Source organism: Rhincodon typus, chromosome 30 (genome assembly GCF_021869965.1).
Source record: "Rhincodon typus isolate 14 chromosome 30, sRhiTyp1.1, whole genome shotgun sequence".
Lineage (NCBI taxonomy): Eukaryota > Metazoa > Chordata > Chondrichthyes > Orectolobiformes > Rhincodontidae > Rhincodon > Rhincodon typus.
This window is the reverse complement of record NC_063361.1, coordinates 26,028,725-26,048,995: the sequence shown is the minus strand read 5'-3', so window position 1 is coordinate 26,048,995 and position 20,271 is coordinate 26,028,725. Positions and strand designations below refer to the sequence as shown.

Here is a 20,271-nt window from a genome sequence, read left to right as displayed (position 1 = left end):
TGGAATTCTATAACTAAATAGATTGCCATCCATTAAGCATAATATTTGGATTTGCAGATGGCAATATTCTACAGGTGACATTTCCAACATAACAGCGAAGCTTATGGATGTACCAGTAAATAATTTAATCATATTGAAAGCTGGCTCCAGTATTGGAGGCCAAGACCAACTGTAAATGGAACAAAGCTCTGGATAATTTTTTACCAACCTTTTCTGGTTCTGTGCCTTCAGCTTTTACCCTTACCATTGACTCTATGACACAGAAGAAACAAGCAACACTTCTCATTCAGAGATTCATAGCTCTGATGGAATGTTTCTTTCCTAAAATCAGAGGGGTGACCATGAATTTAAAGTGAGCTCACTGTTGTAGGAAATAGAACAAATGAGAGAAAAAAAAAAATCAAAAGTAACCATTCCCTATTAACATTAGGGCTGATTTCTAAACATTTCCAATATAAAATCCAGTTCAACTTCTTTTAAAACTTGAGAGAAAATGCTATTTGAACTGGTTTTTCCCTCCAGAAGGCCTGCATTTTCATAAGTAGATCCAGATATTTAGTAGAATCCTAGACTATTCTCTCGTCTTCAACTTGTGAATGGGTGATCAAAACAATGGAACTTTTTTGTGGGACTGGGGATGTGATGTAATTACTTGTACACCCTTCCATTCCATCGTCAATGTGATTTTGGATCAGTGGTCATTCCCATTGAGTTTACATTTTACATTTAAGAATGTGCATTTATTGCCTAATATCTAAATACACCATCATTGAGGAACAATCTCAGGGATCCTGTGGTCTGCATTTAGTACGACATTTTTCTTCACTTGTCCAAACAATGTAGTTCTTCATCATTTTTGACAGCTGACTGAGAAGCGTTGTTAGATGAGACCACATTCAAGTTGTTAAGTTTCTTTATTTCAAAATGATCAAAGCAAATTTAACTGAATCTCACTGCTATCAGGGATTGGGGGATGGAGAGAGAATTAAGATGATGAACTGTCCTTTCAATGGGCTGGCCTCCTGTTTTTTTGGCATTACTTTTATTTCTAAGTCATTAACTGTGCAACCTGATTTTCTTGCTCTAGACAGAAGGTTGTGTCTCTCAATCCTGTGTAAAACCAGTTGCACATACATCTCTTTATCCTTTCCTTTTTTCTCTATTAATTTTGACCTGATGGAACAGAAAGGCACCTTCCAGTGTCAGCGTTTGTTAGCAGGCCTAACTACTGAGTTGAAAATAGTGGCTCCCAGAAGTATGGCTGTAAACATTAGCTGGCCATCTGGAAACAGGATGCTTAATTGTTTAGTGCCCCTCATCATCCCACTTGGGATGGGAATGTAACTGAAGAGTTGTAACATTCTGCAAAGTTTGGCGCTAACACCCATTGTCAATACATGTCTTTATAAACTTTCATAAAATTACAGCTTCAAGCACATTCAAAATGGAGCTCAAACCTAAAACAATTACCATGAAGAAGAAAATTATTTCGAAGCCCCACTACCTGACAGCTACCAAGACGAACCCAGAGGAGCCCAACATTCTATCTGCCAGATTTGGGATATTTCTTACTGGAACAATGGTGCGGCTTATTTACTGTTCTAGTTAAAAAGTAAAACAATTTTAAATCCATGATGTGGAGGTGCCGGTGTCAGACTGGGGTGGACAAAGTTAGAAGCCACACGACACCAGGTTATAGTCCAACAGGTTTATTTGAAATCACCAGCTTTTGGGCGCTGCTCCTTCGTCAGGTGAGATGGGACTTCACTTGGCGAAGGAGCAGCACTTCGAAAGCTGGTGATTTCAAATAAATCCGTTGGACTATAAACTGGTGTCGTGTGGCTTATGAATTTTAAATCCAGTGTGGCTTTTGTTTTATAGGATGCATTGATTAAATTCCCCTACCTGTTAGGTCCACATGCTTTTCTTCTTCAGTGCTGGTCAGTGCATTTTGCAGAATCTGTGCTGTGCAGATAATGACATCATAATTCCGGACAGCGAGTGCAAAATGATCTTTCAGTTCACTGTCACCACTTATGGGCGCCACCCGATACGCATGCTTCAGCGCAGGCTCAAACTCGTTTTCATAATGTTGGTTCACCAGAGGCACCTATACAGACCACCATTTTAGAGAAAGGATACCTGTGCATAACTTCATTTGCAGTACAGCTAAGCATAGTGTTGATTCCTGCGGACTGATGTGGTAAGAATCCCAGGCAGTAAACTCAATAGTTGTCACACTAGATAAGCAGTTGAAAGCAGCTCATTCAAAAAGCCATATGCCAACGCTACCATTTTAATAAAACAAAGAAGTGCGGTCGCTGGATATCTCAAACAAAAGCAGAAGAACTTGGTGGAGAAACTCAGCAGGTCTGGCACCATCTGTGGAGAGAAAACAAAGTCAAAGCTTTGGGTCCAGTTCTGAAGGAGGGTCAACAGGGCTTGAAATATCAACTCTGTTTTCTCTCCACAGATGCTGCCGGACCTACTGAGTTTCTCCAGCGATTTCTGTTTTTATTTCACAGTCCCATTTTATTTGCATACAACTGTTGCTCAAACTTACTTTTGCTTCTTGAGATGAAGGCTTTGTGATGCAGTGGTAGGGTCCCTACCTCCAAGCAAGGAGGCCTGGGTTCAAGACCCACCTACACCAAGTGTGTAATAACATCCCTGAACAGGTTGATTAGAAAATATTTAAAGCTGATTTATAACACTCAGGAAATTTTCATAAGCAACAAGTACTGATGACACTGGGACTGGGTTAGTTCAATGCTCAAAATTATAATCCTTCTGGGTAGTGTGAATGGCCAGCAGTAGAGAAACACTGTGCTAATATTCTCTCTTGCCTCCATTGGTAATGCTTTTCACAACCAACCCTGTAAACAGATGCAGTCAAAAAGCATCTTCATCCCCACTGAGGGGGCTTGGGGAAGGTTGACTTTGAACATACTCCAAAGTAGTTTTGACGGATACTTTACTGCTGTAGAAATGATGGCTCCTGCTCTCTGAAATATATATGATCAGTATCCATTTTTGGTTGTGATGTTACACTTCAGTCCTGCACATATTTTGGAAACGTAGTAAAAATTCAACTCCCCTGACAAAGTGCAAATGAGAAATGCATAAAAGTTACCCAGCTGTGTTATTAATTTGAAGTGATTAATTTGCAGTATACTAACATTAAAGCCTGTTTTTCACAACATTCAACATTCCTTCAGTATATTGGTATCAATGTGTTGTGTAAACCCTGTGACACTAAAGTGTCAGCAATGGCTCACTCTGGCCCTTGAGATATGATTTTCTGCTCTCAAGCCCCAATCCAGGTCTGAGCACAAAATAATATCAAAGGCAGTGTTGAAGGAATGCTGTTCTGTCAGTGGAACTGTCTGTCAGATGAGACATTAAGTTGAGGCCCCATGTACCTGCTCAGGTGTGTGGCAAAGAACCCATATATATATCTTTTAATTCATTCACAGGATAAGGTTAGGCCAGCATTTATTGCCCATCCCTAATTGCCCAGAGGGCACGTGAGAATCAGCCACATTGCTGTGGGTCTGGAGTCATGCGTAGGCCAGACCAGCTATAGATGGCAGTTTCCTTCCCTAAAGGACATTAATGAACCAGATGGGCTATCGCCCACCAAAAATCAACACCAGTTTCATGGTCATCATTAGACTATTCAAATTCCCAATTTAATCCAAATTCCACGATCTGTCACGGCAGGATTTGAACCCAGCTCCTCCAAATCATTACTAAGGCCTCTGGATTAATAGTCTAGCAATAATACCACTCGGCCATTACCTCCTGTTGATGCTAGCTTGAGGAAGAATAGGGGAGTTATCCTCGGTGTCCTGGCCATTATTTATTCCTCAAACAAAATCACAAAAACAGATTATCTGGTCATTATTGCATTGCCTGTTTATGGGAATTTGGTGTGCACAGACAGGCTACAGTGTTTCCTATATTAGAACAGTGACTATTATACTTCAGAATTCCTTCATTGGTTGCAAAATACCTTGAGATGTGCGGAGGCCACAAAAACTACAATAAAATTGCAGGTTTTTTTTAATATTTTGAATCAAAAGATGTTTTTCAAGGTTTCACTTTCATTTCTGCCTTCAGGCAACAAAACAATCACAATAAAAGAAATGGAGAAAACAAACAGAAAGACGTAGGAACTGACAGAGTCAAATAGAAAGAGAAGCTCAGTAGACAGATCTAAATCATTCTTGAGTTACGCTTTCCCAAATACTCTTCAAAGTAACCACAAGAACAGCTATCATTACTGCATACCCGTTCCATTTTAACACTTTGAGGGCAATATGATAAAAATTGTACTTAAACACACTATGTTTGTAAAATGCTTGCAAAATGAAACAAAAATCAAAAGTAGATATGGCTGATCATGGCACTGTGTCATCAATTAGAATCACAGACGGATAAAGAACAGGCGGCCATTTGGCCCATTGTGTATTCTGTAAAGGAATTCAGTTAATTCTGACGGTTAGCCCTTCAGCTAAAGTCTGTGGATCCTGCTTATCAACCTGACAGCCAATGCAGTCTGTGACTTTCTATACGTTAGCCCGAGAAACGTATACCAGGAAGACTTGCATGCTTGTTGAGTCAGATACCTTGAAGTTTATTAACAATGCTGACTGTTTACATGGCTAAAATATCACAGTCTTACACATATAGCCTGGGTTCTGTGCTTAATGATAATACATACGTTATACACATATGTAACTTTATACTGGAATGCCACATGTCCTGATGCCATGTAACTGTTTTAAAGGTACAGGCCTTTCTGGAATGTGATCTATATCAGAATATAAAGCATGCAAGTGAATCCCTCATCCATGAAACCATTCCAGTAAATCCTTTTCATGTCATATTCATTCCTACTTCGAGTAATACGTTACCTTGCTATGCAGTACTGTTCAATTAAACAGTAATATTAATTATTCTTTTGTTTTAACATAAATAGTGACTTTTTATTACCTTATTTACAAGAACAGCTACTTTGCCTTTGCCTCCCTTTGTTTCTAGGTGGTATCTGGTAACAAACACAGCTGCACGGGTCTTGCCCCCACCTGTTGGGAGCCATATGATGATATTCTTGCCCCGAAGAGCAGGCTGTATAACCTCCCACTGGTAGTTCCGCAGATCAATTTGCATTATATATCTGAAACAGCACTGAAAGAAATTAACATTTCTCCACCAATAAACTGACTAGAAATGAACAGGCCATGGATTTAGTTCAGGATTAAATCATTCTAAAATACTGTCATTTACCAAAAACAGGGTAGTTTCTACTTACATTTCCCTTTTTAAAGATGTATTAGTAAGATATGTGGAATCTGACAATCAAGGTCATGGGATGTGGATATCATTAGCTAGGTCAGCATTTATTGCCCATTCCTAGTTACCCAGAGGGCATTTTACAGTCAATCACATTGCTGTGGGTCCAGAGTCACATATAGGCCAGACTGGGTAAGGGCAGCAGATTTCCTTCAACATCGAACATCGAACATTACAGCGCAGTACAGGCCCTTCGGCCCTCGATGTTGCGCCGACCTGTGAAGCCCATCTAACCTAAACTATTCCATTATCATCCATATGTTTATCCAATGACCATTTAAATGCCCTTAAAGTGGGCGAGTCTACTATTTTTGCAGGCAGGGCATTCCACGCCCTTACTACTCTCTGAGTAAAGAACCTACCTCTGACATCTGTCCTATATCTATCACCCCTCAATTTAAAGCTATGTCCCCTCGTGCTAGCCATCACCATCCGAGGAAAAAGGCTCCCACTGTCCACCCTATCTAATCCTCTGATCTTGTATTTCTCTATCAAGTCACCTCTTAACTTTCTTCTCTCTAACGAAAACAGCCTCAAAACCCTCAGCCTTTCCTCATAAGACCTTCCCTCCATACCAGGCAACATCCTGGTAAATCTCCTCTGCACCCTTTCCAATGCTTCCACATCCTTCCTATAATGAGGTGACCACAACTGTACACAATACTCCAAGTGCGGCCGCACCAGAGTTTTGTACAGCTGCAACATGACCTCATGGCTCCGAAACTCAATCCCTCTACCAATAAAACCTAACATACTGTACGCCTTCTTAACAACGCTATCAACCTGGGTGGCAACTTTCAGTGATCTATGCACATGGACACCGAGATCTTTCTGCTCATCCACACTACCAAGAATCTTACCATTAGCCCAGTACTCTGTATTCCTGTTACTCCTTCCAAAGTGAATCACCTCACACTTTTCCGCATTAAACTCCATTTGCCATCTCTCAGCCCAGCTCTGCAGCTTATCTATGTTCCTCTGTAACCTGCAACATCCTTCCGCACTATCTACAACTCCACCGACTTTGGTGTCATCCGCAAATTTACTAACCCATCCTTCTACGCCCTCATCCAGGTCATTTATAAAAATGACAAACAGCAGTGGCCCCAAAACAGATCCTTGAGGTACACCACTAGTAACTGAACTCCAGGATGAACATTTCCCATCAACCACCACCCTCTGTCTTCTTACATGAGTGAACCAAAGGGGTTCTTAGCTCATTAGTTACGTTAGGTTAGCTTTTAATTGCAGATTTTATTGAATTTAAACTATGTCCATTAGCCTGAAGTTCTGGATTACTATTCCAGTGACATCCCCGCGACATCACTACCTCCCCGGCAGTGGAATTAAAGTGTGATGAAGTCTGTAAGAGAGCTGAATCTTCAGTTACCAAGGGCAAAAGATCACAGTGAGAGGAATTCACGGTACGAAGCATGTACAAGCCAGAGATAGTTAATGGACTGGTTCAATTTTCCAAAATTGCTTTGATTCAAGAAGGTTACATTATTTTGGAAAATTGTGATTGCAAAGGGATAGAGGCAGAAAACAGGCCAGTTAACTTAACACCTGCTGCAGTGAAAATTTTAGACTATGATTAAAGGGCATATAGATAAGTTCACTGCCATCAGAGCAATGGGAAGACTGTTTCAGTGATAGTCATGTTGACATGTAGGAGATGCTGCAGCTGCATCTGAAAAGACTTTAAATGTTTAACTGTTTTGAGGACATAAGAAATGGTGTGAAAACCTCTCAGAAATGTATGTTCTGCAGCCAATTGGACAGCAGGCTTTACTAGACCTGAAACTGTGCATGGGGTTAATGAATAATGATGTCCCAGTGTAGGCACCGCCAGACAGCAGTGACCATAATACAATTGAATTTTAAATTCAGTTTGAGAGAGAGAAAGGAATGAGTTTGAGACTACTTATTAAACATTAAATAAGGGCAATTATGAGATCATGGAAGCAGAGTTGACTAAAGTGGATTGGCAAATTAAGTTAAAGCATAGGTCAGAGATACAGTGGCAGACATTTAACAGGATAATTCAGAATACACAGAATAGATACATCCAAACAGTAGAAATATTTCAAGGGAGAAATCCCACCATCTGTGGTTAAATAGAAATGTTAACGGTATTATCAAACTTAAAGGAAAAACATATAATTGTGTAAAACCAGTGGCAGGTCAGAAGACCGGGCAGGATATAACAAAAATAACTTAAGGAAAAATTAGAGTATGAGAGAAAACTAGCCAGAAACATTAAAATAGATAGTAAGAGTTTCTATAAATATTTTCAAAAGCAAACAGTTAATGAAGAGTGTTGGTACTATAGAAAGTGAGACTGGAGTATGATGGAAAATAAGGCAATGGCAGATGGATTGAACAGGTATTTTGCATCTGTCTTCACTACAGATGATACAAGCAATATCCCAGAAGCTGTGATAAATCTAAAAAATGGAAGGAGTAGTTCAGGAAAATCACAATCACTAGAGAAGTGTTACTGATTAAATTGTCAGAGCTACGGGCTGACAAGTGCCCACGTCCTGATGGACTTCATCCTGAGGTCTTAAAAGAAATGCCTCGTGAGATAGTTAATGGATTGGTTTAATTTTCCAGAGCTCCCTTCATTCTGGGAGGTTCCATTCGTTTGGAATTATAATTGTAATTACAACTCCTTTATTCAAAAGAGATGGAAACAGAAAGCAAGAAATTACACACCAGTCAACTTAACATCTGCCATAGTAAAAATGTTATGAGCTACAATTAAGAAGTTATAACAGGGAAAGTAGATATGTTCAAGGTAATCAGGCATAGTCAACATGGTTTTGTAAAAGGGAAATCATGTTTGACCAAATTATTGGAGTGTTTTGAGGAAGTAACACGTGCTGTGGATAAAGGGGAACCAGTGCATGTGCCACCCCAAAGGTTATTGTACAACATATAAGCTCATGATGTAGCAGGTAGCATATTGGCATGGACAGATGATTAGATGGTCAACAGGAAGCAGAGAGTAGGTATAAGTGGATATGTTTTCAGATTGGCAAAATGTCACAAGTGGATTACCACAAGGATCAATGCTGGGACCTCAACTGTTTGTAATTTAGACAAATCACTCTGATGAAGGGATGGAAAGTATGTTTGCCAAATTTGCTGATGACACAATGATAGAGGTGTTCAAAATCATAAAGGGCCTGGTCACTGTTGATAAAGAAAGACTTCTTAAGGATGAAAGAATGAGAGGGTACCATTTTAAGGTAATTGGTAAAAGAAGCATAGGAGACATGTGGAGAAAATTTTTAAGGTAGCAAATGGTTGGGGTCAGAGAGTGAGATGAACACAGGTTCAATTGAGGCTTTGAAACAATTATTTTTGGAAAAGAAAGAATGTGCAGGATTACATGGAGAAGCTGGAGAGGAATGGTACTTGGTAACTTGCTCATTTGGATGGTATCAGTGCAGACAGAAATACGAGTTAACGGACTTGATTCTCTCCAGATGCTGCCTGACCTGCTAAATATTTCCCACATTTTCTTTTTTTTTTTAAAATTTCTGGATTACTTGACAGTCTGATAATCATTTTATATAAACTCAATGGAGCATTTCTGTCAAGTGCCATTTTGATGCCTGTCCTTAGAAACGAGGGACTAAAAGAAATCAGCAACATGAAAAGATCCACAATGAATTATGCCATTTATAAAAGGACATTAGTGTGATAGTGGCAAATGAGACTTACCGCTATAAAATGGTTAGTTGAACATCTGGCACAGGAGCATTGAATGAAACACTGAAAAAAAGAGATGAGTTATATTTAACCCGCAGACGTTGAGAAGCTCAGCCTGGGACTGCTTTATGAGAGATGCAACATGTTTCTTGCACATCCATTCACCTATCCCTCTTCAATTCAAGCACTCATCTATTAGTCTTCTCATTGTACATGCATTCTTAAGGCACTGTCGACTTAGTCAGTCCAATATGCACCCTCAGGTCTTGTTTCCTATATTGGACAAGACTTATCAGAAGAACTAGCTAGGTCTCCTCTATACAAGATCAGGATTAAAGCAAAGGTTGCATGAATGCAAACAGGAAAACTGGCCTGTGCCTACACAGACATGGAGCTACATCTTACAGTTCTGTATCAAAACAAACTACCTACTGCGGCACACGCCAAAGTTTCATTTCTCCAGCCTGTGGAACCCGCCCTCAGATTATTTTCTGACATGAAACTCTATTCCTTTTCCTGTAATAATGCAGCATTTGCTGAAGCCAACCCTCTGTTGTGAGCTAGAGCATGAAAAAGACTGGGTGCCTTTTTTGGCATTACAGGCAATATCAGTAAACATTAAAGTTAAAAACCTGAGACATCAGTCCTCATTACAGTAGCCTCCTGTTTTCTACAGTGACACCAGGTAATAGATTTCAACAAAAACAGTTTGCTGAGATCCACCGACAGCTCACTGGGGAAATTAACTCATCGCAATTGGCACGTTGACAACAGCACTAAGTTAAGCACACTAGGAAAAAGCCAAGCCAATTTCATGCTGCCAATCTCTATTTAGTGACCCTGACAGTGAAACACCTAATCGTGTTCTCACCTCATCCTCTCAATCAGTGTCTGTTCTAATAAATATGCCTCAACCCTTAAGTACCCAGCCACGTCTGCTGGTACACACCCAACAAGCTTAAAGAATGGTCATTGAGGGCTGGTGGCTAGTACAGAATTGTATCCCAACACAATTGGCACCTATAGGTAAGGAAAATAAGGTTAGAAAGTTAGAAGAACAAAGATGCGTGGAGAAAAGGCACTAATTATTTTTAAGAAAATGATCAAACATATAAATTAGAAATAAAAGCATATTAAAAGCAAATGAGCAAAAAAATAGAAGTTTCAACAGAGCAGTGAGGAATCAAGCACACAACTCACCCGAGAAGCTCTCCTTGTTTATCTCTGAAGGAACAGTGAGGGAAGTATCAATGTGTCACAAAAACGTTTCAAATCGAGTTTCGACCTTTCATTGTACGACAGGAATTGAAACTGAAACTGAGCATTTCTCTGGAGCTGCATGGAGGGCCCACTGAAGGAGTACAGTGACATGCAACAAACATTGCATATTCAAAAGCTTCAATTTGTTCTACATAGTGGTGTTTGCATTAAAATCGTTCTTTCACCACTGTTCAAGGTGTATTAAAATAGACTTTATTTCTCTGTTTGTTTAGTCTGTAGTGACCGCTGGTTTTGAAAAGGATAGTTTTTAAATGAAGGACAAGAATGTTGGAGAGGGGATGGAGTGACAAATGAGTTTGAGACATTTAAAGGGAGAGCAAGTCCAGCCAGCAGAAGGCAGTCAGTTGCAGGAACAGCAACTCATATTCCGCTTGGGAACCCTGCAGCCCAATGGTATCAATGTGGATTTCACAAGTTTCAAAATCTCCCCTCCCCCCACCGCATCCCAAAACCAGTCCAACTCGTCCCTGCCTCCCTAACCTGTTCTTCCTCCCACCTATCCCCTCCTCCCACCTCAAGCCGCACCTCCATCTCCTACCGACCAACCTCATCCCGCCCCCTTGACCTGTCCGTCCTCCCTGGACTGACCTATCCCCTTCCCAACTCCCTACCTACACTCACCTTTCCTGGCCCCATCCCCGCCTCTTCGACCTGTTTGTTTCCTCTCCACCTATCCTCTCGTCTATCCCTCTTCTATCCGCCTCCCACTCTCTCCCTATTTATTTCAAAACCCCCTTCCCCTCCCCCTTTTCTGATGAAGGGTCTAGGCCCGAAACGTCAGCCTCTCTGCTCCTATGATGCTGCTTGGCCTGCTGTGTTCATCCAGCCCTGCACCTTGTTGTCTCGGATTCTCCAGCATCTGCAGTTCCTACTATCTCTCATGCACATTACAGTTTGGCTGTGTCACTGGGGCTTAGCTTTTGCTTTGGTCCTTCTGTTGTCGAACTCGTTATTCAATTTATTCATTTTTGGGATGTGGGCATTGCTGGCAATGCCAAAATTTAGTGCCCATTCCTGACAACTGAATGATATGCTGGGACATTTCATAGAAACATAGAAAATAGGTGCAGGAGTGGGCTATTCAGCCCTTCAAGCCTGCACCACCATTCAATGTGACCATGCAATTTCAGTGTCCCACTCCTGCTTTCTCTCCATACCCTCGATCCCTTTAGCTGCAAGGGCCACGTCCAGCTCCCTCTTGACTATATCTAATGAACTGGCCCCAATGGCTTTCTGTGGGAGAGAATTCCACAGGTTCACAACTCTGAGTGAAGATATTCTTCCTCATCTCAGTCCTGAATGGCTTACCCCTTTATTCTTAGGCTGTGACCCTTAGCTCTGGACTTCCCCAACATCGGGAACGTTCTTCCGCCATCTAGCCTGTCCAGTCCCATCAGAATTTTATATGTTTCTTTGAGATACCCCCTAATTCTTCTTTCAGAGGATATTTAAGGATCAAGACATATTACTGTGGGTCTGGAGTCATACATGCAGTCTGCACTGTGTGAAGATAGCACGTTTCCTTTGTTTATAGGTCAGCAGAGAAAAATATGAGTTCTGACAACAATCCAATAAGAAATAAGAACTGGGAACAGGAGGAGACAATTCATTCCCTTGAGTCTGCTCTGCTGTTAAATACAATCATGGCTGATCTCATCTCAGCCACAACTCTACTTTCCTGCCCGGTCTCTATAACCTTTTAACCCATTACTGATTAAAACTAATATATAGTATCCTGACATCCAGTGCACTCTCATGTAGGGAGTTCCACAGATCCACAACACTTTGAGAGAAGTAATTTCTTCTCATTTCTGTCTTAAATCTGGTACCTCTTCTCCTAAAACTGTGCCGAGTGTTCTAGATCACCCCACGAGGAAACATCCTGTCTACATCTACTTTGTTAATCCCCTTTAGCATCTTATATATCTCAATCAGATCTCTTCTCATTCTTCTAGTGGGTTGATCTGCTCGATCTCTCCTCGTAAGTCAAACCCTTTCATCTCAGGAATGAATAATTTCATGGTCACCATTATTTGTTATCCTGCAGCTAATTAATTACCTGAATTTAAGTTATCCAACAGCTGTGAATACATGAATTTGTGCCTCTGTATCATTTAAGGCAGAAGCTTCCCCACCCCCTTGCTGACAAATAAGTTGGAAAAATCAGGTGAGACCAGCAGTATTGAGATTCACAATGTTGAGAACAGAAAATGCCGTTCAAGGACTAAGTGTTGAACAGCGAGACGAGAATCCCAACAGGGAGCAGCAAGTGGCCTATTTGCATCTATTTGCCTGTATTTGCATCTCATTATTAGTTAATCTCACCTCATTTATATGCAGGTTCCCATCCTCCTGCTCCGGATAGAATTGATGCTGAGAATTCCTGACATGAAAGTCAGAATGGGTTACCTGGAGACTCCAGAGCTCCATCTGGCACACCTGGCACCAATGTCTCAGGGGACACTCCATCCACAAAGATGGAACACACATCCCCCATCCACAGATGTTGGCATTGGTCATGTACTAGCCTCACTGCACCTTCATGGCACATCTCCGATCCAGTTCTGCACTTCAAAGCTGCACTTTAAGAGTACACTGCCACCTTTAGTTGTAATGCTGCTGCCAAGACACTGTGCCTGCAGGGACACGCACCCAGCTCATGGATTGGACCAGCTACATCTCGGGGTTCCTTGCTTAATCTCTTAGCCCTCACTCACTTTGTGCTATATCTTTTGAGCTTTGCCCCCTCAGCCAGAGTTTAAAGGATCATAGCCTTTCTGTCTTGCCTTGCTACTTAATGCAGACATAAAGCCAGACAGCTTGTCATGGTTGTCAGCAGTGATCAGTCTTAGGGGGTTGAGCATGTTGCTGTACCACACTGTGTGATGCCAATCTGACATCTCCACCATGTGCCAACAGTGCACGCAGGAAGCACACTTCATGTACATCAACCAAATGGCCATGTCTCAATGTCTGAAGGAAGTAGCCTTCATCCAGGTATACTGGCACAGTAAGTCAAGTGCAACATCTAAGATCAGTCCTGAGGCATGGGCATGGTCAGTCAGCCACTTGAGGTGGTCTGGGTCAGGAGGTCCATATCACTATGAATGAGTCACGGCCAGCCCTGGAGGTGCAGCACAACCAGTTCGGGGAATCACGGTAGATCAGTCGGGAAGCTGCACAGAAATCAGTCAAGGGTTTGGTCTGTCATGATAATCCATCTAAATTGGTCAAGAGAGTGTGGGCTACGGTCAGTATGGGGCTATCCAGCAGATTTCAGCAGGTAAAACCCAAGCTCTATTTCGTATTTTTTTTCTTTTAGAACTGTGTCTATTATGGGATCATGAAAGGCCTTTTGTTTCCCCATTCTTTTGTGAGAAGTGGGGGCTGCTGGTTAGGCCAGCATTCGTTGCTCATCCCTATTTGCCCTTGAGAAGGTGGCAGGTAAGCCATTTTTTGAAATGCTACAGTCACTGTGCCATGGATACACCTACAATGTTGTTAGGAAGACAGCTCCAGGATTTTGACCCAATGACAGCGAAAGAGTGAGATATTGTTCCAAGTCAAGACGTCGTGCGGCTTGGACAAAGGACTTGACAGTTGATGATGTTCACATATATCTGCCTTTTTTTGTCCTTCAAGGTGGTAGAGGTCACGGGTTTAGTAGTGCTGTCAAAGAAGCTTGGGCGAGTCTCTGCAGTGCACTTTTTAGATGGTACAAACTGCTGCCACTGTGCACTAATGGTGGAGGAAGTAGATGTTGAAGATGGTGGATGGGGTGCCAGTCAAGGGGCCACTTGTTCTGGATGCTGGTGAATTTCTTGACTGTTGTTGGAGCTACACTAAAATCAGGAAAATGGAGATTATTTCATCATAATCCTGACTTAAGGCTTGTAGATGGTGGACAGGCTTCAGGGAGATAAGAGGTGAGTTATCCGTTGCAGATTCCTAGCCTCAGACCTGTGCTTACAGTCACAGTATTAGTAGAATCACAGAAAAATTTACAGCACAAAAAAATGATCCCTTGGCAAACTAATCCCTGAGAACCATAGGGCCACTTTCTCATTTGAGACAGATGATTGGTGTTGAGTTTAACCTGAGGGTCACCACTCCTCGAATGAGGTGGAGAAGCTGGAACCTCAGCTATATCAGGAATTGAAGCCATGCTGTTGACATCACTCTGCATCACAAACCTCTTGCCCAGCTAACTGACTCCCAACTTGGCCCAACATGACTGTGCTCGTGCAGAACAAGCCATCCACCCAATCCCATTTCCAGCATCTTTCCCAACATTTCAACTCTGTACGTTTCAGCTCTTGACATGGATACCCAGACTCTGCTTAAACAAATTGATGGTTTCTGCCTCTACTGACCTTTCAAACAATGAGGTCCAGACCCTTAGTGCGAAAACCTAATCCTCCCTTCTAACCTCGCGACCAATAACTTTAAAACAATGCCCGTTAGTCACTCACCTCTCTGCTAAGGTAAATAGCTTCTGTGTCTCGGTCAAAGCCGGATGGCCAATTTTGGTTTCACTACTTATTGACTTTTCTGTAGCGATTTGATGTCTGGGACCTGTTTCAGGCCTTTTCACATTGCTGTAGCACATAGACCTGACCAGGTATGGATGACATATTTGCTTAGGGAGTTATATTTTATTACAAATATAAAAATTTGACCTGCGCTTTAAAGATAGCATTGTTCAAGGTTTTTGAGAAGTTTTGTAGTTTGGGTTGTTGACTTGCTCACCGAGCTGGTAAATTTGTTTGCAAACGTTACGTCACCATACAAGGTGACAGCATCAGTGCACCTCCGGTGAAGCGTCGATGTTCTGTCCTGCTTGCTATTTATACTGGGGTAGGTGGTATCACTTCTGAATTTGTTTCTTAGTGGTTGGTATATGGGGTCCAGCTCTACGTGTTTGTTAATGGAGCTCTGGGGAGTGCCAGGCTTCCAGGAATTCCCAACAGGAAGACACAACACGTCCAGAGGCACTTGTCACCCTACCATACATTAAAGGACATGTCTGAAATGACCACTGATTACTCCGCCCCCCCAGGAATCATGGTAGCCCACAAACCGACAGCTACACTACGACAGCTACTGATGAGAATAAAGGATCCAACAACCACAACTAACAGAACCAACATTATTTACAAGATACCATGCAAAGACTGCCAAAAACATTACATAGGGCAAACTGGAAGGAAACTAGCCATCAGAATCCATGAACTACCAAGAGACTCGACCAACTATCACTCATTTCAACAAACATGGACAAAGAGGGACACCAATTCGACTTGGACAACGTAGCCATCCTAGGACAAGCCAAGCAAAGACACTCAAGAATTCCTGGAGTCCTAGCACTCAAACCGGAACTCCATTAACAAACATGTACAGCTAGATCCCATATACCAACCACTACGAAACAAATCCAGAAGTGATGCCACCCACCCCAGCAAACCGTGACACACAAATAGCAAGCGGGGCAGATTACCGACACTTCACCAGAGGCGCACTGATGATGTTACCTAGTATGATGATGAACCATTTGCGAACAAACTTACCAGCTCAGCGAGCAAGTCAACAACCAAAAGTGTATTGGATGGAATACTCCATTAGGGTCCATGCATGAAACAAAATGGTAAGATCCTCTAAGGAGGATGCAAGACAGAAATAGTAAAAATTACATCACCAAATGAGAATTTCTATATGATAGTTTTCTTAAACTCAAATACATCATTTGGCTACAAATTCACTAAAATATATCAACCTGGGCACAATGCGCACCTAGTGAAAGTCAAGAAAACATGCAAGAACAGAAAATGTGTTGCTTTCACTTAGAGATGTTTGTGTTCTTACCGATGTGAAACAAAAAGACTGCAGTTAACAGCCTGGCCATAACCCATCTTGTTGGGACCATGCAGGGTGGCACAAGTAAGAATCATTCGACACTTAACAACCTTTGGTAACAATCAACCTGAAGCTCAATAATAGTTTGCATGATACCAAAACTGGTGTGTATAAAAATGAGATAATGAGCATGTGAAATGCATGGTGAAGATGCCCTGAAGAAATGGACTGTAGACATGAAATGTTAAACGTGGCTCAGGAGAGAAAGACAGCTTTTTAAATTAATCAAGGCATTGCTCCTACACAGAAACTGACTTTTTAAATGAAATAATCAGAACAGGGTAAACAAGTTGGTGCCTCAGAGGGAATGAAATTATTGAGAACATTGATTCCTGAAAGTGTTAGATGCCCAATTTACCAATGAAATTGGACAACTGAAAGCAAGCCAATAATTATCTATGTATAAAAAGCTGTTTGATGCATTAAGCTGTAGACTCACATATAGAACATGGAAACACACCCTTTGGTCTAACTCATCCATGCCAACTAAATATCCTAAATAAACGCAGTCCCATTTGCCAGTATTTGGCCCATATCCCCCTAAACCCTTCCTATTCATATACCCATCCAGATGCCTTTTAACTGTTGTAATTGTACCAGCCTCCAACACTTCCTCTGGAGTTCATTCCATACACACATGACGCACTGTGTGAAAAGGTTGCCCCTTAGATCCCTTTTAAATCTTTCCGCTCTCAACTTGAACCTATGCCCTCTAGTTTTGGACTCCCTCACTCTGGGGAAAAACCTTGTCTATTTACCCTATCAATGCCCCTCATGACTTTATAAATTTTTAAGGTCACGTCTCAGCCTCTGACGCTCAGGGAAAATAGCCTCAGTCCTTTCAGCTTCTCCCTATAACACAAACCCTCAAACCAAGGCAACATCCTTGTAAATCTTTTCTGAACCCTTTCAAGTTTGACAACATCCTTTGTATAGCAGGGAGATAAATTGCATGCAGTATTCCAATAGTGGCCTAACCAATGTCCTGTATAGCTGCAACAAGATCTCCCAACTCCTATACTCAGTGCACTAACCAATAAAGGCAAGCACACCAAACGCTTTCTTCACTATCCTATCAATACAACGACTAATTGAATATTTGCACGCTATAGCTTTTTGTACAACGTGTTGCTTGAAATGTATGCTAAACAGGCTGCACAGCTATTGCAGGGAAAACGTTAGAAGCTATATAATAACTTATGGCAGGGCACCTCAAAACAATCAAGCAGAGTCAACATGGTTTTGTGAACAGAAATCATGCTTAAAAAATTTATTGGAGTTCTTTAAGGAAGCTGTGCATAAAGAGAACTGAACATTAAGCACAGCAGTCCTTTGGAGAAGTATCCTCAGTTCCAGCTTTTCAAAGGCAAACTTGTACTGTGGAAGCCTACTTTCTTTGGTACTGAGATCAACTGTAGACTCTTCCAACTTCTGTACTTCACAAGATTCAAACTGAGACTGGGTCTTACCTGCTTTTCATGCGGTTATTGAATCTGCTTAAAGGGTATGCCTGTCATTTATTTTGACAAACTTCTCAGAAGTGCAAACCAAACAAGCTCCACATTGCAACTACAAACCTCTCCTATCCAACAACTATATAAACTGAAACATAGTATCTTCTTAAACTCCACCTATTTGTACAACAATGTAGACCGTTCAGGGTTGTCATCAACAACCTAAACTGAAAGTAAATGGGTCTGCAAACTTTCAGGGTGCACTGAATGCTTTTAAACTAATTTACCTCCAAGTTCCAAAATGAAACATCTCTCTGGACTGCCATTCTTGCAAGCACAGCAGAAATCACATCGCCAGCTCTTAGCAACCATTGATTACACTTTCAAATGATAATACATTTGACCACTTATAAAAGAGATGCAGATCACATATTGCCCACATTTTGCAACTAGCAAACATGAGGTTATGGGGACTGAATTAAACTGATTACTAAATGAAGCCAATTTATGACACTTATGGGAGCATTTGCCATCATTCTAATTTCTTTGACTTGCATAGTAATGTTTAAGACAATTTCTTGCATATTAATCTCACCATCACCTTCTCAAGGCCAACTCGGGATGGGCAATAAATGCTGGCCTGCTAGCAAAACCCATGACCCATGAATGAATAAAAAAAATCTACTTCTCCCCCTGCTTTCCTCATTGTTCTCCCAAACTAGATATTCCTGTATAAATTGATATTATCAAAAATGTTCACTCAAGTGGTTTAGTGCCACAGTGAGCAACAACGTTCCATTTTACACCAAACTGGCCATTTTCCATGGGTGGATCCAATGAGTGTTAATTAACTAAACTCATTTTATTGTGATTGATCAATTTGGAGTAGGCAAATATATACCTAGAGATAAATGCATCTTATTGTCTGATTTCATAATAATTTTCATTATTCTGTTACTTAGTTACAAAAGATTAATTTAATGGCATACTACTCCCTGAACAAGTTTTTTGGATTGCTATGAGAACTGCAAAGTTCAAGAATAAGAGACATTCTCCAAATGAAAACCACAACCAGCAACACCATTACAAACCATAAATTACAACCTTTTTTACGCTGGGCTTTCTGGAATTAACCCGGTCACATGCAATCCTGGCTGCTGCACACAGAAAATAAGCTGCAACTAGAGAGAGAAGTCATGGTTTACATGCCAAAAATGCATCTATTGGATCAAAGTTTCTATTCTTCTTTTTAGCACTTTAGAAATTAATATAAAACTTCAAAGAACATTTTTGTAACTGCTCCCAGTTGACAGCAAAACCTGCTTATGTAATGGACTGTGTTATGAGCATAGATGTGGTAATTTTTGCAAGATCGTTATGCTTGGTGGCATAATCTAATTTAACAGATGTGAAAAAATTATACTAGAAATAGATAACAATAAAAAAGTATACTTATATAAAACTGTCTCTCAAATATCCGAAAGTGGTATTTATTCATAGAATCCCGACAGTGTGGTAGCAGGCCATTCGGCCCTTTGAGTCCACACCAATCCTTTGAACAGTAGCACAACCAGACCCACCCCCCCACCCTATCCCTCTAACCCCTACATTTCCCATGGCTAATCCACCTAGCCTTAATGTTTTTACATAGTGACAACCAATTGTTTTATAAAGAGAAAAAAAAAGACTAAAATTTGAGTGAAGTTACTGCTGAATTTATTTACATCAGCAAGATGCTACAGCAAACGTATAAAATGCAACTCAGTTTAAAAAAAAATTACAAAATCAGAAGGTAGTCAGGCATTATCACAACATGCCCTATCATTCACTGACAGATAACGCTGAAGTCACAGACTCCACAGAGTGAAATGTGAGAAGCTCACAGTAGTATGCATTCTGCTGAAATGATTGACTTTGTGTAGGTTCCACCATCAATTTCAATAAGCAACATAAATGCTTAGTGATTACTTCTGTGATGTGCATCATCTTTGCTTATGTGAGAATATTAGAGAGCACTAGATATCCAAATGGAGCATCCAATATCAGTTATTTGTGTACATTTTTGACAGCAGAAACTGCATGCAGTGAGATGGGTACTTCAACAGTTAAACACTGGAATAGACCGGATGTTTGAAAACATAATTATTCATAATGGCTACCAACAACAAGCCAATGCAATTACAAGATACCATAATGGTATTCAAACAAATTTCAGTAATGCCACTTTTCGGAATACACTGATCCGACAGAGTTGCAGTTCAAGAGTAGTTTATTCATTCTGCTGTGTTCATGGTCTGTCCGATCTGAATGACTGGGCTTTCAGCTATATCCCTTTGGGGAGTGTTTTCATTTGTCCAAAAGACCCATTTCTTTAATCTTGAAGTAGAAAAACTTCTCCAACATGTTGGCACATTTGCAGTACTCACTCTCAGGAGGGTTATACTCACGGCAATTTGTAATGATACGTTGGACATCAGCAATAAATAATTTCTTGGAAACATAATAACGATTCTTTAGCCGATCACTCATACTTTTCAAATCTATA

At 40.9% G+C, this 20,271-nt stretch overlaps 2 protein-coding genes across 2 annotated transcripts in view; both read right to left on the bottom strand.

Annotated features, from left to right (window-relative positions):
* Window positions 1-10,404, bottom strand: part of dhx58 (DEXH (Asp-Glu-X-His) box polypeptide 58) — a 185,665-nt gene extending 175,261 nt beyond the window's left edge. Inside the window, exons 1-4 of the mRNA XM_048614416.1 lie at window positions 10,279-10,404; window positions 9,091-9,141; window positions 4,999-5,193; window positions 1,906-2,110 (exon numbers count right to left, since the gene is read on the bottom strand). Of these exons, the coding sequence (XP_048470373.1) occupies window positions 1,906-2,110; window positions 4,999-5,175 (382 nt within the window). The 5' untranslated portion in view covers window positions 5,176-5,193; window positions 9,091-9,141; window positions 10,279-10,404. The remainder of the gene's footprint in view (window positions 1-1,905; window positions 2,111-4,998; window positions 5,194-9,090; window positions 9,142-10,278) is intronic.
* A 9,021-nt stretch (window positions 10,405-19,425) lies between these two features.
* kat2a (K(lysine) acetyltransferase 2A) overlaps window positions 19,426-20,271 on the bottom strand; it is a 39,375-nt gene continuing 38,529 nt past the window's right edge. The window contains exon 18 of the mRNA XM_020522228.2: window positions 19,426-20,266. Within this exon, the coding sequence (XP_020377817.2) occupies window positions 20,073-20,266 (194 nt within the window). The 3' untranslated portion in view covers window positions 19,426-20,072. The remainder of the gene's footprint in view (window positions 20,267-20,271) is intronic.